General features: G+C 37.6%; 1 protein-coding gene across 17 annotated transcripts in view; it reads right to left on the bottom strand.

Annotated features, from left to right (window-relative positions):
- MYT1L (myelin transcription factor 1 like) overlaps positions 1 to 20469 on the bottom strand; it is a 310332-nt gene that overhangs the window by 31525 nt on the left and 258338 nt on the right. For 16 of the 17 annotated variants that reach the window (XM_030946699.1, XM_030946700.1, XM_030946697.1 and 13 more), the window contains one exon: positions 2856 to 2918. In XM_030946699.1, coding sequence (XP_030802559.1) covers positions 2856 to 2918 — 63 coding nt within the window. Of the gene's footprint in view, positions 1 to 2855; positions 2919 to 17403; positions 20285 to 20469 lie in introns of those variants that run through there. The other variant, XM_030946712.1, reaches the window with a different exon arrangement.

Here is a 20469-nt window from a genome sequence, read left to right as displayed (position 1 = left end):
ACCTGGTCTGCAGAAAGTGAAGGGGAGTGGGTGGGTGTTAAAGATACCCCTCCTTTATATCTGAGAGTAGTTGTACTCACTGGGTGAGAATAATCAGAATTTGCATCTGAAAACTAAACAGTTAATATGAATTCCTCAGAAAGCAGTATTATTTTTAGTAGGTGTACAGATGGGTATGCTTGTAGATGATATTTTCATAACAAAATCTGAACAATGAATTTCTGCCCTGACTAATGATTTAAAGCTTTCTACATATTAAGTCAATTTAATTATCACCTACTCACTAGTATTTTGGTGTATCATCTCTCTAAAAGAACTTTCTAATCTATTTCTATTTATTAGAAAATTCTAATAACTTTCCGGTCCTCTAAACAGACATTTCCAACAGACAGTTTCTGAGGCTGTCATTATTTCACTTTTCCTCTGAATCCATCGAGAAAACATATGTCAAGCCTTTGCTTTAATTTTTTAATTCTGTAACAACAAAAGCTATTGTAAGATAAGAATTTTACTTCATTTTCCTATGACTTTAATTCCTTATATATGAAGACAAAAGACAAATAGGAGAATTCAATAGCAGTGCACGGTGCTATAACTTGCACAAATTGAAGGGCTGTGTAGAACTGCAGAGTTGTGGCAGAGTTAAATCTGCCTCACTTATGCTTGCTGTTGAGCAGCCATTTTAAATACCAGTGATAACCTCAGCAGCCATTTAGCAGAGAAGTCTGTCATTCCTTTCCTTCTGAAACTGACAGGGTTGTAACTGATGGTGTCAAATACAAACAAAAATGCTAACTCAGATGCAGGCAGAGCTAAATGCTAATTTTCAGTCTGAGAATTAGAAAGCCCAACTGACAACATGCTGTGGGGTCTTCCATCCTTAACAGTTCCAGATTTAGGCTACTGGTTTGCTACCCTCTGAAAGCATTCATTTTGCCAGTCTTCCCACCCCAGAAATGGCCTTGACAGATATCATGATCTGAACAGGGTAAGGTTGGCTCTGTGTAAATGTGACAGGTCTCCTGAGGACATCTGTGGATTTAAGCAAAGAAAATGTTACTTCACTGACTACATGTCAGTGCTTCTGTGCCTGCAGGCAGCCAAAGACATGGGGTTGCCAGAGACCTTTTTGGAAGAGAAATTAAGGAGTTATGTGGCCAATGTAGACATGGTGGCATTTCAAAAGGCTCATGTGTTAAATCCCAGTGGACTGAGCAAATTCCAGATATGTTTGTTTTGTAGAACAACTTTTTGTATCTTTATATGTACTTGATTATGCTACACAATCAAATGAACACTTGGTCTAGCAGTCGTCTGTAAAAATACAAGAATGTAAGAATTTCCAGACAAAAGCAGGTAACACCATTCAGCTCATGGTCCAGTCCTTTAGCGGCCAGGAGACAACATACAAGGAAAAGGTTTAAAAAATGAATCAACATTCAGTGATTCTCCCCTACCAAGTTTGCCAGCTTTTAAGTTTCTTGTTAGTAACACTTTTCTTTTGCATCTTCACCTGTTTCTGGTTAAATAGATGATCCAACACATAAATAGCTTCCCTGAAGTTGGGGTAGAGTTATAACAGGCATAAGGCTGGTAGAATGGTAGCTGATAACTTTACATATAGTTAAATGTAGTTCTATATTTGACCTTAAATTTCTCTGAAAGCGTGATCAAATCTGCATCATGTAAGTGCTTTTAAAATACTTATATCTTCTCCTTTATAATGTAATTTTTACTTTTGATGTTTAACACTGCACTACAGAAATTGATATTGTGATCTTTCATTTTCGCAGCACGTAAAATACAGCATGCTCCCAATCTCTTATTTTTTTACGTTTTGACTTTGAACTCTTTGCTGTTTTTGGTGGGAAAAGATTTAAACTAGGAACTTGTGTATTGACTTGCTATAGCCAATTGTAAAACTACAGGGACTTGGTGAAGAAAGCAAATATCCAGACTCAAAAGTACTAGTCTGTGTGGGAGTAAAGAGTCTTTACTAGCACAAGAGAGGTAGACTACACTATTATTCACTATTATTCTTTGATTAAACAGTGGAGAGATGTTTACAAATATGGGACAGCTTTCCTCTACTGATTTAGTTTTCAAATAACCACAGGGGAATTGCTAATTGCACAGCATTTATACCATTACCTCTACAGTGTAATTGATCAATATCCTAATTAGTGAATGAGAAGCATTCTTTGACCCTTGGTGAAGTTATAGTTAAGTCAGCTTTCATCCATAAATGCCTTTTTCCATTCTTCTGGCTTGATGTAGTACAAAGTGTTGCAATTTAAGATCAAGACAAACTTTTTTCTGAAATGTACTAACAAGACTAGCGCATATTAGATGAAAGAGGTACTTTTTCCCTCTGATAAAAGCTGATAGGCTTCATCTGGGAGAGGCGGTAAAGAACAGGATCAATTTTGCATTTCAAGGAATATGGAGTGAGTCTGGAAGAGACTGACATAAATATTCAGGAAATACAATTTGTGAGAAAAAGATGCACGAGTAGGATTTCAGTCCAAACTGTGAAGAGTTAAGTTGTTCTGAATGGAAAGCAACAGAAACATCAATGTTGAATTGCTTCCTCAGGCTATTGGAGAAAACAGAGAAACTGATTTTGTATAAAGATTTTGCTAGATATTAGCAAAAATATTCCTACCTATTTGCGTAGTGAGTCATCCTGAAGCTGAGAAATGTTATTCATTAGCGGCTAATATGAGTTAGACCAACGTATATCTGTGCAGTGCTCAATCCTACTTCAGTATTCAGAGAGTGAAGTTAGGTCAGTTGAGGCACCTTCTAGCCCTGCAGTTATATGATTTCAATAACAAAACCTTGTCTTTACATACCTTCGATGAGAAGCATAATTTCCAGTTATATGCCCAGAGCCATCACACCCAGGAGTGGGACACCTAGAATAACAATGGAAGAGACACCCAGCAGTTACTGACAAGAAAGCTATAGCTGCCCATTTAAAAATATTAATTGGCTTATCCTTGTTTCCTCAGGTGCCAGCCTTTGGGACTCCTACCCACTGCTAAACCTGAGCTTAATTCTACACCAGGGACAAACACAGTTTTTCATTCATAAAATGTTTTTGTTTGCTACTCCTCAGTTGCCCCCTCCAATGTTTCCTGGATATCTTAAGTACTGGCAGATTAGTGGAGATTTCCCAGCAATCCAACATCCCCACATCACCAGGAATGAGTAGGGTTGACAGCAAATGCACTATCCCAGTGGTGTATGCTTAGGTAGTGGCTAACATTGCAGTGAGTAATTTTCTTTCCTACTGGAGCTATTGTTCTAATCCCATTGCACAGTGTCATGAGGTTGCACCATAAAGAGACCCCTTCGCCTCTCCATGAAGCAAAGGAAATGCCTAAGACATGGAAGTAATGCTGGCCTCTTGCAGAGAGATGGTAACCCACCCAAACAGTGCCAAACACCAAGCTACAGCACCAGACAGAAGTGGTATAGCCCTCAGTGGAATTTCTAATAGTTGAACGACATTAGAGCCATCAAAGAAAATGGATGGATTTTTCTACATTGCAGAGATGATTGCGATCATCACAGAAAAAGGTACATTATAATGCTAAGTAAAATCGTTAGCTTGTATTTGAACTGCCTACTAAATCACAGAAAAGACAAAGAATTAATTTATATGCATTTTACTCAACAGACAAATGCTACATGAATTCCAAAAAAGTCACTTTTCTTGAGCCTGAGTTTTGAATTTTAGCCATGCTATTTAAAGCGATATTTGGAGAAAGCATTCAAATTCAAAAAAGCTTGCTCACAAATTCAGATGTTGCATTCTAAAACACCAGATTTCCATAACATTGAATTTTTCCACTATTTGAATCAGGACTTCATGCAGACTTTGGCTTCCACCCTTTAGTTAAGATGTGCTTTCCTCAAAGTTGGTCCATACTGGTAAGCTTTTGTTTCTCAAGGTTTCTACAGACACTTGAACTTTTTTTAAAATCAGTAATTAGGCAACCCAGAGGTCAGTGCTATGGAATTGTCATGTTCCATTAAGCTGAATTTCAGCCGCTTTAAGACAGTAAGCATTACCTACTTCTGAAGGAGCTCAGCAGGGCCAAACTTCAAACATGATTATTGTTACCTTGAAAGACATAAGTTAAACTGGAATGTATTCAATGAAGTTCCCATATAATCTTCATCCAGACCAGTTCAGTTACTCTATAGGAAGCATCAAAATATGGTAGCAGTTCTCAGATGTGAGCTGGTAAAGCTTATAGGGTTCCCTACAACACTGAAGTTCCTCTTCTCCATCCCAAACAGGCTGTGCACTTTGGACAAGAAATCTAAACAACATGCTTAGTGTCAATTCTCCTTCTCTCTTGCTTTGTCTTTGCACAGGATCAAATATGGTCCTGTGGTCTTGCATGAAAGGTGTACTAACATGGCTCTTAAAGACCAACACACAGGTTGACATCATACATCGATCTTTCTGCTTACAGAAAGATAAAGTCCATAATTTCTGCATAGATCCTCCTGATACCAATTAGGTAAAACTACAATCCTTGATAAAGAAGTCATAATTCAGTCTGCATGCCTCTTACCCTAGATTTGTTGTTGTGGCTGCACATGGCTAGGATAAACTTTGGTTATTTCTTTAAAAGTAAGTGGTCAGGGCATCAAATATGAATGCTCTTCTAAATTAAATACTCTATATCTGTATGTCTTCTCATTATTTATTTTTAGACAAATGTTTTGAGATCTACAGAGAGTGAACTCTTGCTTCATGTGTTTTGGGCTTTTTTCATGCTAGGTAGCCCTCAGTGGTTTCCAATGCCTATTTCCATCAAGACTAGCTGCATCACTGAAGCCTGACTAAAGCCTCTAGGATGCTAAATCATAAGACATGGGGATAAGAATTAATTAAAGGAATTGACTACATTTTGGCTTCATGTGTTCGTGGCATTTAAATCAATAAAAGAGAACTGAGAGCCGTGGGACTATTCCTCTGCAGTTTGGGGTACTAAAAGGATTTCTTCTTTATGAGCCCATGATTTGAAGCCACTGTTTTTCTCTCCAGACTTTCTGTTCTTTTGAGGATAAGCTATTGGCAAAAGTGAACAATGTTTTTTTTCTCATCTTTTCCAAGACCTTCTGTTACAGGCAACATGATTAATTGTGTCTTAAAAGAAAGAATTTAAAAGAAGCACCAGTATATCCCATCCATCAGTCTTAAAATAAGACCATTGCACCTCAACCACTGGGACAGTCTCTCACAATTTAAAAGCTATCTTATTTTTGTGTCATTTAAAAAAAATAAGCAATTTTTAAAGCAATTTTTTTTCAGAAGCTAAAGAAGAAATCATCCTGCTGTAAATTGAATTGCGTATCTTCAGAAATGGCTTTGCAAAGTTCTTATCAGTTTAAAAATTTGCTTTTGATTAAACCAGATGAGATCTTTACGTTGACAAGGATTTCAGAATGACCTTTCAAATTTTGATTTTGACACTATTTGTTTTCAAATCTCATAAATTTATATTTACCTTCATGTAACAGATGAAATGAGGGTTTAGTGCAGTTGGTATGAATACTTTAAAACCCTGGAACATTTATACTTCTGCTGTTTCCATTCTATGGGAAATACTCTTAACAGTGTGACACACAGGATTCAGACATGCAGCAGTCTGTTACAACTATGAAGCTACTACAATATTTACTTGCTATCCTAAAGAGATTAGATAAGGGGACAACCCCAAGTTCTTGTGCTATTGGAATTGGGATTCTGTATTTTCCAAATGTCTCAGCATATGTATGACTGGCATATACCTTACTCCTTTGCCATCATTTACTACCTATACGTATATGACTTAATCATATGTACAAACAACAATGCCGGAAAAATGTATGCACTGCTTGTAAGAGGCAGCTGATGTGAAACTCTTTGAAAATTACTATCAGAGTATGTGGCAAAAGAGAGCTGCAGTTTTCCACGCTTACTTAAAGCAAATCTGATTTGGCAGGATCAGAAACTCATTTGTAGAATTTACATAATAGCTTATTGTAGCACAGGAAATACTTCAGTACTGTAACGAGGGAGGTGACAAAAGGAACTGACTGTGTGAAGAGTGACGTTCAGGACATAGAATACTAGCACTTGACTACAAATTCAGGGCATCCAGTAAAAGAAAGGTTTTGTCAGGGAAGGGGAATGCAGTTAGCAGTGCCTTGATGTCTCATTCATTTCACAGATCATTCCATAGAAGCATTTTTGGGAAAATAAGCAGAAGCAGGACGTAGGGCAGGCAGCAGAACAGCAACAGCTGCGGCAGCTGGATTCAGTATTTGGCTTAGATTCAATAGCAGGAGAAAAAAGGGTGAGAGGTAAATTGAGAAGAATACACTTAAGCCCTGCTACTAATTCTTCACTGTGGAAAGACTGAAGGTGTGCAGCAATTAAAACAAACTTCAGTCAGCTTGAAGAACTCAGGAAGGTTCCTGGGACTGGGGAGGAAATGGATGCAATGCCCAAATGAGCTCTGGGAGGTTTTTTCCAAATGCCAGTGGTTAAAAGTCTTGGTGAAACCTCAGCTCACAAGATACCCCAGCTCTCACCAGCACAGGGCACTACAAATAAGACCCATAATTAAACCTGTATTTGTAGGCTTTTATCTAGGTCTACAGGAGGAAGATAAGCTTACATGTAGTGTACATACCTAGATTTACAGCTTTACTAGCATGACAGTGAATAGGATTTTACAGAAAGTGTTAAGACAAAACTGCAATAGTTTCCTCCTCATTACTATGTATTACTTTGGTTGACTTACTTTTTCGAATGATTTTAAAACATAAATTAGATCCAAAACATAGAGATAAAACAAAGACATAAAAAACTACTTCAACATTTTTATTTTTGAGCTGAGGGTATCAGCTCCCATGGAAAAGAATTAAATCATCCACACTGGCCAATTGCAATGAGTTCCTACAAAATACCTTCCATCACCCATCATTAGTAAGCTGATGGATCAGCACAAAAGACTGACATTACCTTTACTGTTTAGTTTACAACATTTAGTGCCTATTATGTTGCACATCCAATCTTCCCTTGTGAACACATGTATCAATAATACAGTCTATCAGAGAGAATATCCTATAAATCACTAATTAACCATTTAAAGCAGATGCAGCTAGCAAAATAAAAATCACATTGAATTGAACAGGGGAATAAATCAGGAAACTGTGCAAAAATTCAGAATGGTCCTCCATAATGTTCCACACTGCAAAAGAACTGGGATTAATAGAAAATTATATCTTTCCCATAGCTTTATTTTGACCATGCTCTCAATCTCTATAGTAGAGGTGTGATTTTTCTATTGGAGATTCAGAAAAGCTAGAAAAATATAATTGTTTCCTGTGGGATTTTTTTTCATAACAGAATGTAGAATGTTTTATTGTCTGGTGGTTTCCATCTGTTTGAGATTCTGTTTTGCTTCGCTGAATCACCAGGAATGGAATTCATAGGTTGGGAAGCTGGCAGACAGACACAATAATACTTGCATTTCTGGTTTTTGCCTGAAGATCTGAGAGTATTTTAAAAACATTACTGGGTAAAATCTCACAATGGTGCTATGGAAAAGGGAAGGATCTGGCAGAGGAAAATTGGACAATAAAGAGTCTAAATTACTTTACACAGAAGTGGAGAGTATACTAGAAGTATAGATTCTTATTCACTGCTCTGTTTGCAGCTAAAAAGCTGCATGTCTTCTGAAACTACATATAGATTCATAAAAAATTACTGTGGTTTGGTGCTTTTTAATTTTTTTCTAGTCAAGTAGTCCAAAACAAAAGGTTACGAAAGTAAAATTGTAAAGAAATTGTGTTGGCAGTTCCCTAAACGAGAGAAGAGAAAAAAAGGAGAGGGCAAAGTGAAGGGATGAAAAGAAGTTCTGTCAAATTAAAAACTGAATTTTCTGTGGAGTATAGTAGGTTTATTGAGTGTCTATTCCTTTATGAATTTGAGGGCTTTTCAGAAACTACAGGTTTGCAGTTCTTGACAAACGAGTCCTCTTTTTCAACTAGCTAAGAAGCCAAAAGAGAGAACAAACTTTTCTCCAGTTCCTTCCTACGCCAGTCACCACTAACCTGCAGGGAGCACTCCAGGGTGAGACACAAAATCATGAGAAGAGCTGCATGGTCCTCAGTGCAGACTTTTGGCCACAGGTGTGTCCGTAAGAGTCAGTGCTGTTATAAAAACACCTCCTGAGCAAGGATTTGACAGATAGCAGCAACTCATTTTGTCTTTACTCTTCTGAGCAGTCAGAGCAATGCCTCCAGCTATTACTGTTCTAGCCAGCTCTGTGAAAGCAATCTGGATATGGAAATTGTGAAAATCTTATTTTCAGTCCCAGGTATTTTGGTAGATTGTCAAGTTCTAATGAAGTATGTGAAGTGGGAATGCTGCTGATTCTTTTCCTCATGACGACACTGAAAAGTTGCTGTCTGTTCTAATTCCAGTAGGAACACAGATATTTTCCATAGAATTTGATTTTTGAATTCTAGTGATGATACTTTCTTTTGCTGTCTAGACCAAAACCCTCTACCTACACAATCTATCTATGAATTTGCAATGAAAAAGAGTTTTGTTAGGATGGATTTATTTCCCCTTAATTTTCGTCAGAGAGGTGCTATATCTACATACTTCTTCACTCTATTTCACTCCTTCCCTTTTCTTTCCTGGTGCCTTTCACCCTGTTTTCAATCTGTTATTCTTTTCCTGCAGTGAAGCAAGAATTTCCATTTGCTTTTACTCCATAGTTTGCTTTCCATCCATATTCCTCTCCAGCACTTCTGTGCTGCATCCTACTCCCTGATTTTCCAAATAAATTTCTTCTTGTCTCTTCTTGCCTCTTTAACATTTTCTCTCTCTCCATTTTGCTTCTTTTTTCCTCTGTTCCCTTTGGCTGATGCCTTCAATCTCTGTTCCTCCCTCATCCTTCTTCCTTTTATGATCTCTAATAACCTTGAAGTTGATGTTTCTTTCTTCTTTTCTCCTTCCTCTTTGTTGTTTTTTTCCCATTATCTTTTCTTTCATCACCCTTGTGGTCCTCCTGCTCTTTTCTCCCAGCTGATTTTATCATTCTTGCTGTCTGCATTGCTTGTGGTCCTCTCACATTGCTGAAACGATTGGGCACACATTCTGCCCTTGTGTCAGAGGAGAAAGTGCTGTGTGTGAAACCTTAATACAGAATTTATCGGCTGTCAAGACTCAATGAGTCATTTTAAGTATCTTGCCCTCTTTTATTTTTATTGAAGTCCTTGTGAGCTTTATCACTTGCTTCAAAAGAAGTAGAACCAGGCTAACACTACACACTTCTGTAAATTGCATTCAGAGCTCATTTGAGCTCGTTTGAATTGGTTCAAGAGGCAACATAAACTCTATGGGACAGTCATGCACATAACGAATATTTCAGGAGATTTTACATCTCTGGTTTCGTGTTCAAGGCTAAACTTATGTTCCAATTCTCACAAATGTACCTATAATGACTGTGCAAAGTCAGACCTCTATAAATATCAAAGTTTCATAAAGATGCATTGTAATAAAAAAAAGTTAAATTTAGATTCATATGTTAATTATTTCCTTCTATTTGTTCTAGCTAGAAGGAGTATTTAAGCACAGAAATTTAGTTTTAGGAAAAGTGCTAAATATCACTTTTCCACATGTAAAATACTGCTAGCATTTCTCACTTTACAAAATGCTATTGATATGACTGGTCTCATTGGAGGCAACAGGGAAATTTAAATGCCAGATCCACAGCAGATATAAAGGAAGAGCATTTCAGGAAATGACAAAAGCCAGCAAACCCAGAAAACGTGTGGAAGGGCAAATGGGTGAATTAAAAAAAGAATCTTTTTTTCATCGAGTCAGGGTTTTTAGCACTGGATCCAATGCCAGTTCCAGTGGGAGTGGGCAGGAGAGCAGGGAGATCCAGACAAGGATCCCTCCTGGTGGGGCATTACTGAGCGCTCTCAGAAGACACTGGGAGAAGTACAGATTGGAAGATTGGAAAGAAGTGCAGAATGTAAAGACTTGTTATTGCCACTTTCACTGTACAGTGTTTCTATCCATGAAGGAACAATGCCAGGCCTATGGAGCTAGTCCAGGCATGATACTAAAATAATTTTGGCTCAGAGGCTTCATGGACTAACTTCAGTCTCTTTTATCTCTGCAGAGAGATTGTTCTGTCTCTTCCTCTTTGCCTCTAGAAATCCCCAGCAACTGAATGGTTCTGAACTGGGGCGTGCTGACTGCGTACTCCTCTCCTCAGGAACAATTTAATTCATTCCCTGATTTTCTGCATATGCTACCTTTTCTGTCCTTACCTGATGCTATTATTTGTATTGCATTCCTGTATTTTTTGAACTATGTGGGGGTGAGAAAGAACATGATATGTTTTTTAATTACACTGAAATCCATTTTCCTGTAAGCAGCCTAAAATGCATCATGCTGGCACATAGAATATTGCTGTGCAGTCCAATGCACAGATACACACAATGAGTTTAAATTAATTATATTGCTTTAGAAAAAATATTCCTGTGCCTTCCATTACCACCTCTGTGTGCTGCCTCTTTTGCTACCAGTCAGGACTTCCCAGCTTCCCAGCAGCAAGTGCCATGACATGCTGCCCGCTGTTCTCACATCTAGCATCAGCACATAGCCCCTTAACATGCCAGTTGCCAAAGGCAGGGTATGTGCCTAATGTGAAATAGCTTCTGTGCACCACCCAGGGGGTGCTCTGTGCTCAGAAGCTGCCAGGGGGAAGCTGTGAATCAGTTCTCCCCCTGGGCACCTTGCCTACGCTTTCTCTCCTGCCAGCATCGCCTGCCTTGGAGGCAGCACCGGGCAGCTGCAGATCCCCTCCCTGCAGCAGAGAGCACTTCCTGGCACCAGGGATGAATCAGTTCCAACATATGCAAATTCAAATGTTCATTTCCAAACAGCTCAGCCTTTGGAAAAAGCTTCATTTGTATGTGAAGGAATAACATAAAATGATGGAGGCACAGAGAAAAATGCAGGAGAAGACAGCCTTAAGAGAACATACCCTACAACTAGGAACAAAGCCATGCAGGTTCTCTTGTCTCCTAACAGCATTGCTGTAAGCCTGTGTTAAAAAAAAAAAAAAAAAAACAAAAAAAACACACACAAAAACCTAATCAAAAACCCACATGGGCTTTTTTCAGTAAATTTATGTGGACACATTTGTCTCTGAAGAAGAATGTCCTATTCCTGGTTGGTCTATTAATATGGGAACCACTAAGCCTCCAAGAATATCTACCACTCCGTCACTGCACAGCAAGATTGGTCCAGGTTTGCAGAATAGCCAGTGACATGATTTCTATACCTCCCTGCATGTGACAATGGGTCCAAGTGAAGCACTTGAAGGCAGTAACACATGTATAACACTTGGTATTCTTCACTTTAAAAGGTGTCTTGAAAAGCTCGTATAACCAGCCTTAACTTTTCTGCTTATGATGAAATTTGGAATTTTAGCTCAAAGTTTAATTAAAATTAGGCTGAATGTTGAGTAAATTAAAAATTCACTCTTTAAACTAGGTAATTTTTGCCTGATAAGAAATATACATTATAGTCAGTAACCTGTTGGTTATCTTGAACACCTTAAAATTATAAATAGAGTAATTTAATTTTCATCTCTATGCTGCTGCCTCTCCCATGCTCTGCTCTTTTGTGATTTGTATATCTTGTCCTAGATGAAGCAATTAACAAAGGGTGTGATGGGCACTGCAGTATGACCTTGAAGCTGTCGCTTCCTGTAAGTTTCCTGGAGGTTTGGAATGACTTCAAAATCTATGAATCTGGAATACTCAAAAAGGTCAGCATCACAGCAAGGAATGCTGAGACAAGCTATCAGATTAGGATTGCTACAAGCACAGGAAAAAAAGGTTACCAGATTTCATGTAGTCTGTGGCCTTAACAATCTGCTGAAGCTGTTGGTAGAAGATTGGGCACATGCCAACGTTAGCCATTCCTTAGCTATTCTATTTATCTGTTTCTTGTTCAACTTGTGCATGCACCAAGAACAAAGAGAAGGATTCTACAAGATCACAGGAAAGGAGAGACTTGGATCAAATATATGGGGGAGAAAAAAGGCTGACTGGGAAGGATGGAAAGATAAAGAGCATGGAGAAATTCCAATTTATATGTCCTTCCTCAAAATGGTGTATCTAATATAAGTATGAAAGACCAAGCTTACAAAATACTTCTAGACCTATATAATAAAGAAAGAAGCAAGAGTCCTGCCTCTAATGTGAGTTCTCTTAGCCTAGTATTATGGCAAAGCCACAAATCAGTAGGATTGTAAACATCTGTGAGTTCTCTGGGAAATATATCCTGGGCAGCATGAGAGCTAAGATGATTGCAAAAAAACCCCAAGCCCATTAAAATAATCCAGGTGACAAAAAATGTAATAGGCTGGGATTTTCTTCACTATTAACAGCTTTCTCCTTATACTCCTGTTTCCAAAGAGCAATTAAAAAGATGATTTTCAGTGCACATTCAGAAAGGTAAGGTAGAAATAATAGTTTGGTGTAAAATCTTTAGGTGACTAATTGCATCTTAAGGTTGAGAGTTGCTCTGCTCCACATGCAGCCACTGCACTGTGCTCATTAGTAACCTTGAGAAGTGCTATTGTAGCATGCAGTTCCTTACACTAGATGTTCTTTTACATGTTTTCTGCATGTCTGTGTTTCTGTCTGGAAACATCTATCATCCGCTGACAGGGACAGGCTAACACTTGGATAAAGGGAGCAAACTCAAGAGTTTTGCTTTCCCAGACAGATAAAGCAGAGATAATACTTTCTATTTTGGACTGAAGCATCTACAGCAAGTGAGCAAAATACTTCAGTTTTCATTTCATGAAAACAAGCAGCTTTTCCCCTCTAGGCCTAAAAACATTTGTCAGAAGCCTAAGTGAAGAAATATGAAAATACTGAGTGTGAATTATATCAGACTGTGAGAGGCAGTCTGGTCTAGTAAGAAGGCTAATGAACAGTGCAGCCAAGGGAAATCTAGTTTTGTTACTGATTTTCTGTGTGACTTTATACTGACTCTTGAAACCTTCTTGGACTTGCTCTAATTTTTCATGTGGCTGACTTAGGACTCACGCTCCACACTGAGTGCTAACTTCCCTCAGACATGCAGTAAGCATATTTAATTCATACTGAAGGGAAAAATCCCTAGTGAGAGCGTAGTTATGAACCTGTCTACAAGGAGGACAGCTGGGTATTACCACAGTTATGCCATCCCTGCAAGTGTTCAATCCTACTGCCTTGAGCTAGACTCCTCTGGTAGACATTGGGCAGACAAACCAGATGTAATGAACTAACACCTAGGAAGGTACAATTTTCTTCCCAGCACTCTCAGAAACACAAACACTGAGGCACAGCCTTGCACTGCTACAAGACATTGCCAGATGGTTTTGGGCCTGAAGGACTTGACATCCAAGGCCGAGGAAGTTAGTTTGCTTATTCTTCTGAAAAGCGTAAAGCAATTTTGCTGCTGTCTACGAATACCTAACTGGTTGGTGTGGTGAAAGCATAACAGACATTTTCTCAGAGCTGCACAGCTGAAAGACAGCCAATAAATGGATAGAATTCAGCATGGGAAAGCAAATTTATTATAAATGAAAAAAAAAAGCAACCAAGTATCAATCTGGTCAACAGTTGTGGGAACTCCAACCTTGGCAAAACTCACAACTTGACTGGAGGAGGTCCTGAGCAACTTATTCCTACTGGACTTGATCAGAGCAGGAGCTTAGACTAGCTAACATTTGGATACCCCTGGCTACATGATTTTATAATTCTGTAATGCCTCGTAAAAGCTGTATCAGAGAGAATACTGTCTGGCCTCCTATTAACAGTACAGACGCAGCCCTTAGTTAGAGGCTCTGTTCCAGAAATATCATGCACTATAATTTTCCCTTGATTCCAGTCCCTTCTGAATAGTTCAAGTTTCAACCATCAGCAAATTTATCACATAGTTTTATATATTCAAAATACTTGTGTATTTCTTTGAATTTGTATATGTTCTTCTCAACAACTGAAAGTGATGATTTTGAAGTCCAGCTTGCAGAGTTAATGAATGCTCAGAAATTTTCAGTGAGGTAGATGAAGTGGATCACAATAAATATCCTGATCACTGAGAGAGACTGTGTACCCGAGATAATACTCTCAGCTTCTACTCTGGGCATCCATCTGCCTCTGCTTCGGAGTTTCCTGTTCCCCCTGAAAGGATGGTGCAGCTGTCTGGGTAGCAGTAAAAGAAACAACAGAGCTTTTAGTACAGTATTCAGTAACCTGAAATTGGTGTCATTTCACCCTAACCTGTCAGAGTGGATGAGGCAGTTTGCACATTATGAGAACAAAGGAGATATCCCTTCAGTGAGGGCAGGATCTCTGATAAGACCATTATAACTGTTTCAAGCTAAACTCTTCATTTTTCTGTTGGAATCTGAGACTGTATTGAACAGCACATAAGTAATAATTCCAGCTCCATGTGAATGTTCCAAGGTATCATTAAGTAGAGCACTTGAGAATAAATTGTGCTTTTCATTGATATAGGATATGCTCTCATGTCTTTTCTTTGGCCCTCCTTACTTTCTCCTCAAAGTTAACAAAGGCAGAAAGTACATGCTTCTGTACAATTCCCACTTCTGCAACTCCCATAGGACAAGCAGTGCAGGCTTGCTTTATACTGTAAGCATCTCACAAAAGAGCTGCATCAGGTTTGCAGTCTGAGAGCTGCAGGAGAAGTTTCCCAAGCAGCTGCACAGCGCAGGGAGGTTGGAGGTTCCAGCCAGGGATAAAGGGCTGTGCAGGACAATGGCCCATGCGGCTGCACACAGTAGGGCTCTGCTATACCTCAGGGCTCACAGCTCCCATGCACTGCACAGGTAGAAAAGCAGCCCTCAATGAGACTCTAATTTTGCCTTACATGACTTTTACAAGAAGGTTTCCCTCTGATTTTTTCAAAGCAATAAACTTATTTTCCAAAACCACTTCCTGTTTTAGGTGCCTATGGGCAAATAAGCATGTATTTACTGCTCCTTACTGATTTCTAATTGACTTGGTTAGTGTTGATACAGACCTTCTCTAAACTTTGATTAATACTTTTCTTTTTCCAGGCTGGTGAGGAAGAACCATAACTTTCTACTATCAGAATGTATGTTTACATCTTTTAGTCAAACTCTGCCAAAATATTTTTCAAGATATCACTATCCTTGTAACCATTCCTGCTAAATAAAAGCCCTTTGCCAAGGACTTGGAAGACTATTACATGGGGCAGGAACCTAGTTGCAACACAAATTCTGTTTTGATTAGCTCCAAGGTTGGGATCCTCAGCTATACATGACACAGAAGAAGAACACCTTCATTAACCTTCTAGCATGAAGTAGAGATAGGTATAATTCCACTCAGCACCCATTCAGACACAGAAAAACCACTAATTTCAAGATGAATACAGGACCACAGGAAGGTCAATTGTGGAATAAATTATCCAGCAAACTACATCTTACAGAAATGTCTCTCATAGATTCCACTTTCCAGTACTTATAGTTGTCAACTGTATCTTTTGCACAGAATGTAAACCATTGGCAGTGTCTCTAAAAACAGCCAATTCCCCCTTTTCATGGTGAGAGAAGTTTGTGAGAAAATTCACCCCTTGGATAAGTATCTTATTCATTACATTTACTTTACCTTTGAATGGAAGTATCTTCATTGACATGAACAGATAAAAAGAAGCTTTTCTTAGCCTTTAAGACAATCCCACTTCCTTTTGAATTTTAAGATGGAATAAAAATATTTCTGAAAATGTTCTTGATTATGTAAGACCTTATATGAAGATATGAACACATCTGGTCTGTGGTACATTAACATTCACAAGAATTTTGCAAAAATTTGAGATATGTGGTCCTGATGTGTTACTTATTACAATTTGTGAATCAGCAGCATTTACTCTGGCTTCAGTAGAGTTAACTAAAAATTTGTAAAAATTAAATTAAAATCAGTTAAATTATTATTAAACATAGTATTCTGGATAATAGATTTGCATACAACATTTGCAGAACATCAGTAATTTTAAATTTACAGAGGCTTATTGTATCAAATAGAATCCAAAAAAAGTTAAGAACTTCCTTACCAATACTTGAATAATTAAACTTTAAAACTTTAAACTTTAAAAATCTTTTCTTTATAAATGAATAGTGATAGGACTCTGTCTATGACAGTATCAACCTGAAACAGGTTTTGTCAAATGGAAGAAGTGCAAACTCTATGTGCAATTTGGCCTTGTAATATTGTTCTCGCTCCATTAAAAACATGCTGCTTAAGGAAAGCTTTTCAAAGTTGCAGAACATAATCTTGGATCTGAAGCCTGATAAAGATAGTGGGAGGTGTTCTATTGGCACAGTTGCCCAGGGATGCTGTGGATGCCCCATCCCTGGAGGTATTTAAGGCCAGGTTGGATGGTGTTGAGTAACCTGGTCTGGTGGAAGGTGCCCCTGCCCATGGCAGAGGGGTTGGAACTAGATGACTTTTAAAGTCCATTCCAACCCAAACCTTTCTGTGATTCTATGATTCTATAACTTAAAAATACTTCAGATTAGGTCTCAGTAAAAAATTAGAACTATTAAAGGACTTTTTCTGTGAAAGGGAATGTTGAGGAATAAACCTTAATTGGTTTAAAAAAGTAAATAAAAGAATTCTTAATAATTTCATTCTTTTATATTCTTCACACTCAAGCCACAGAAGTTGTATTTGGTGTAATTCAAAAGCAAGGCCCTTGCCCCTCCTTCATGATAGCTACACTGATAGAAAATACTTACGCTTTCCTGACAGTTGTTGCTTGATTAGTGCATCAGAGTGCAACCACCACCTACAATGGTTCCTGGAGACGCCTTGAGGAGAAACCCATGAGCTATCATTTTTAAAAATTATTTGGTTATTTTCATATAAACTTTTATGATTCCCCTGAAGCTTTTTCTCTAATTTTTTTACAACTCTTATTCATTGGGAACAAAACCATTTTTCTCTGCAGTGTCCACCATATCTCTGCAGTGTCTAGCATAACCAACATTTACAGCTTTTAAATGAAAACTTATTTGTGAAATGCCCAGCAGTTACTGAATTCACTCCCCATTAAAGAATAACTCTGGGATTTAAAAGAAAAAAAATACAAATATTTTAAAGAAATAATTAAGTTTTTTTTTTATTCTTTACCTATTATCTGTCATCATGTCTGATTCATTACTGAAATAGGGATTCCAATCATAGAGTCAAAAATGAATGTTTTTTACCTATTAAACTCTGAATTCAGCATTCAATAGATTGCATTTAAAGCAGGGTCATTTTATTTCTTTTAGCTATCATCAGTTTCTACAAGGAAACAAATAAACCCCTAAGCACATAGTTTTACTGGTAAAAGCAATAAGTTGTGATTTTGTAATTCTTCTTTAGAATACTTTTGGTATGCACCATGTATTAAAGAAAATGCCAGACTGGCCTAGAAAAAAATAGTTTTTTACCTGTGAAAAAGAAAAGAAAGTCTATCACTTAGTTTTCTTATAAACTTCATCTGTATGTTTTGATTGTTTTCCTATTTAATATAGAAGAAAAATACTTGGGTATGTAATGTCTTCTGAATAAATTATAGTTCTTTTAACTGATAAATGCTTTCATAATTACATTCCCATCAATTTGCAGTCTGAAAATTTGGAAACTAGGTTCTGTTCATCTCGGTGTACTGTTAACTCTGAAGTCTGAAGAAAGTATTTTAAATATCACACTGACTGACTACTTTACAGCTCATTATTTGAATGAAACTATGTAAATCTTATAGCTCTGGAAACTACATCTTAAATATAATTTATTCAGATTCATTTTTTGAACTACCTGTCTTTTTTCCTTTTGTTTTCCACAGTCCAAAAAATAATACCTAATGACAGTAATGTACTTATACTTTAGTCCTCTGCCTCCTTATTACAGAAAACATGTACTGCTGAAGCTGAGTAGAGTGCAAGCACAGTCAAGCATACAAAAATAATCAATGATGGCCAGTGGTAAAGTACTCCTCAAAATTTAAGGTTGTTTCATACAACTGAGGCCATGCTGAAAGAGCACAGTGTTCTTATCTGTGGAAGGAGAGAAATCAACAGACTTTGAAGCAGTGGAAATTCTGTGTGTGTTAGGGTAGAAGAGCAGCTTTTACATGCAGATGAGCAAATGTAAATTCCACTTACTGGGAATACAAAAATATTGTAAAAGAAGATTATGATGAGGTGTTTATGAGGGATATGGGATATTTTAGAGATATAAAACATTGATATAGATACTACAGTGCTGCAAAAAATGTGCCACATAAAGTCCCAATAGCACTGAGATAAAAGTAAAGGGATGAATTTAACTGCATGGCAAAATCAGATGTTACTGTGCAGATACAGACACCACATAATCAAGTTAGCAACTGGCCATTTTAAGAAACCAAATATAATGCAAGGAATTCTGTAACTTCAAAAAATTTAAATAAGGCAATCAAACATGAATGCTAACCCAAGAGAGTAGCTGAGGGCATCTGACCAGATCATCACTGTTGTATCTTAGCGTAACTCTTCCAAAGGCAGCAGAGCTATGCTAATTTACACCAACTGAGGATCTGGACAATCATGTTTAGGACTTCAAGTGACAAAATTACTTTTATTTTTGGGTATATATTAAAGGGTTTTGGCAAGTCTGACCAAACACAGAAAGTGCAAAAGACTGCATTTTTAACTCCCCTTTTAGCAACTATATAGTTTATGCAACTTCCCACGGGGATTGCCTCAGCACTTGGGATATACCACAGCATCATGTTGCAGATCTTTGCAGATCTGGATGGAATGAGCAATTGGTTATGATCTGTTGACTTGAAGCAAAAATGATCAACACCACAATGGGAGTCTGCACAATTACCAAATTGTGCCAAAGAAAAGACCCTTGAATTGATTACAAGCAAATGCCAGGCTGAATGAGATTAATTATGTAGGACAAGTTCAATGACAAAGAAGTATGACCAAACCCAAGGAAGACAGAGGCAACTGTACAAATGGAAAAACTCCAAGACAAGAAGGTCTTAGAGAGATCATTGGGCATATTAACACAGCTAAACAAATTCATTTATAATTAATCACAATTAAGTGCTCCTCTCAGAACAGTTGCTTAGAAACTGCACAGTATGGCACTAGAATGACTGACAAGAGAAAAGTTCCGAAAATTAAAATAAACCATCAAACAAACATTCACACTGAAATATTTGGTGATTAGTGAAGAGCTAAGAACTAAGGAATGTATCTTCAAAACTGCCTAAGTTGTTATTGCAGACACTGAATTCCAATTTCAAAGTTAGGCATATAGAAGTTGCAGGGATGTGGATGCCCATCACTTACATTGCTTCTAAAAACAAAGACTCTTTGAGTCATACAGGTTGCTTTGAAAAAATTACTCTAATTCAGTGATTGTTCATCTGAATTGAGGCTATTTTGGTAATAACTGAGTGGCAAATGGTTTTAAATAATGATTCAAATCCAAACAGTAAAAAAATACAAGCTACTGTTATCTTTTGTTTTGAATAGTTAAGTACATAAAGAAACAGGCCATGAACTGTTTGGCTGTTGTAGATACCACTATGCAAAGGAAGCCTCTCATTTCAGAGCATTTCATAGTATTGACAACTTACTAAGGCCCTGATTCTGCAAGGTGTTTCATGCAAACAATTTTGTGCTTGCATGGAACATTTCACAGCATCAGAGATACTGAAATGCAGATGGCTTTTAAGGAGCTTTTTAGAGAGTTCATGCTTTTAAGACTACCTCTGAGTAATGTAAACAATGATGAAGGGTCTTATGTAAACAAAACTCAAGAGTTTTCCATTTCAGAGACAAAAGTTGACAAACTTAAGTGAGAAAAATGGAATGACTCAACCTTACCAGAGTCTGAATGAGTTATTCTAACAGAGAAAAAGCCCAGCCACTTCCATATGTAAAACTTATTGCGACTACAGAGATGAGGTTGCTGCAGATGATGGGTTTCTATACAAAGGACATTATCATAACACCACACAACATGAGGTTGGAAATGCTAGGTATAACCTACAGTGCCCATTTGAGTATTGAGAAGTGCAGGAACAGAGCCCAAGGTGTTCTGTTCTGGCCAGGCATGCATGCTGCCATCAAAGATAAGGTATCCAAGTGGAAATCTGCAATAAATACAGGAAACAAAAATGCAAAAAAAACCCACTGAAACCACATAAGATTCCTAATTTCACTTGGCCCAAGGATTGTTGAGCAAAATGGGAAAGATTTTTCCTTATAGGTGAACTAATAATTGGGGATCTATGTTCCTTGGTTTTGTTTTTAACAATTTAAATTAGACTAGCACACT

The sequence above is a fragment of the Camarhynchus parvulus genome, chromosome 3 (assembly GCF_901933205.1).
Source record: "Camarhynchus parvulus chromosome 3, STF_HiC, whole genome shotgun sequence".
Taxonomy (NCBI): Eukaryota; Metazoa; Chordata; class Aves; order Passeriformes; family Thraupidae; genus Camarhynchus; species Camarhynchus parvulus.
This window is presented reverse-complemented; position numbering and strand designations above follow the sequence as displayed.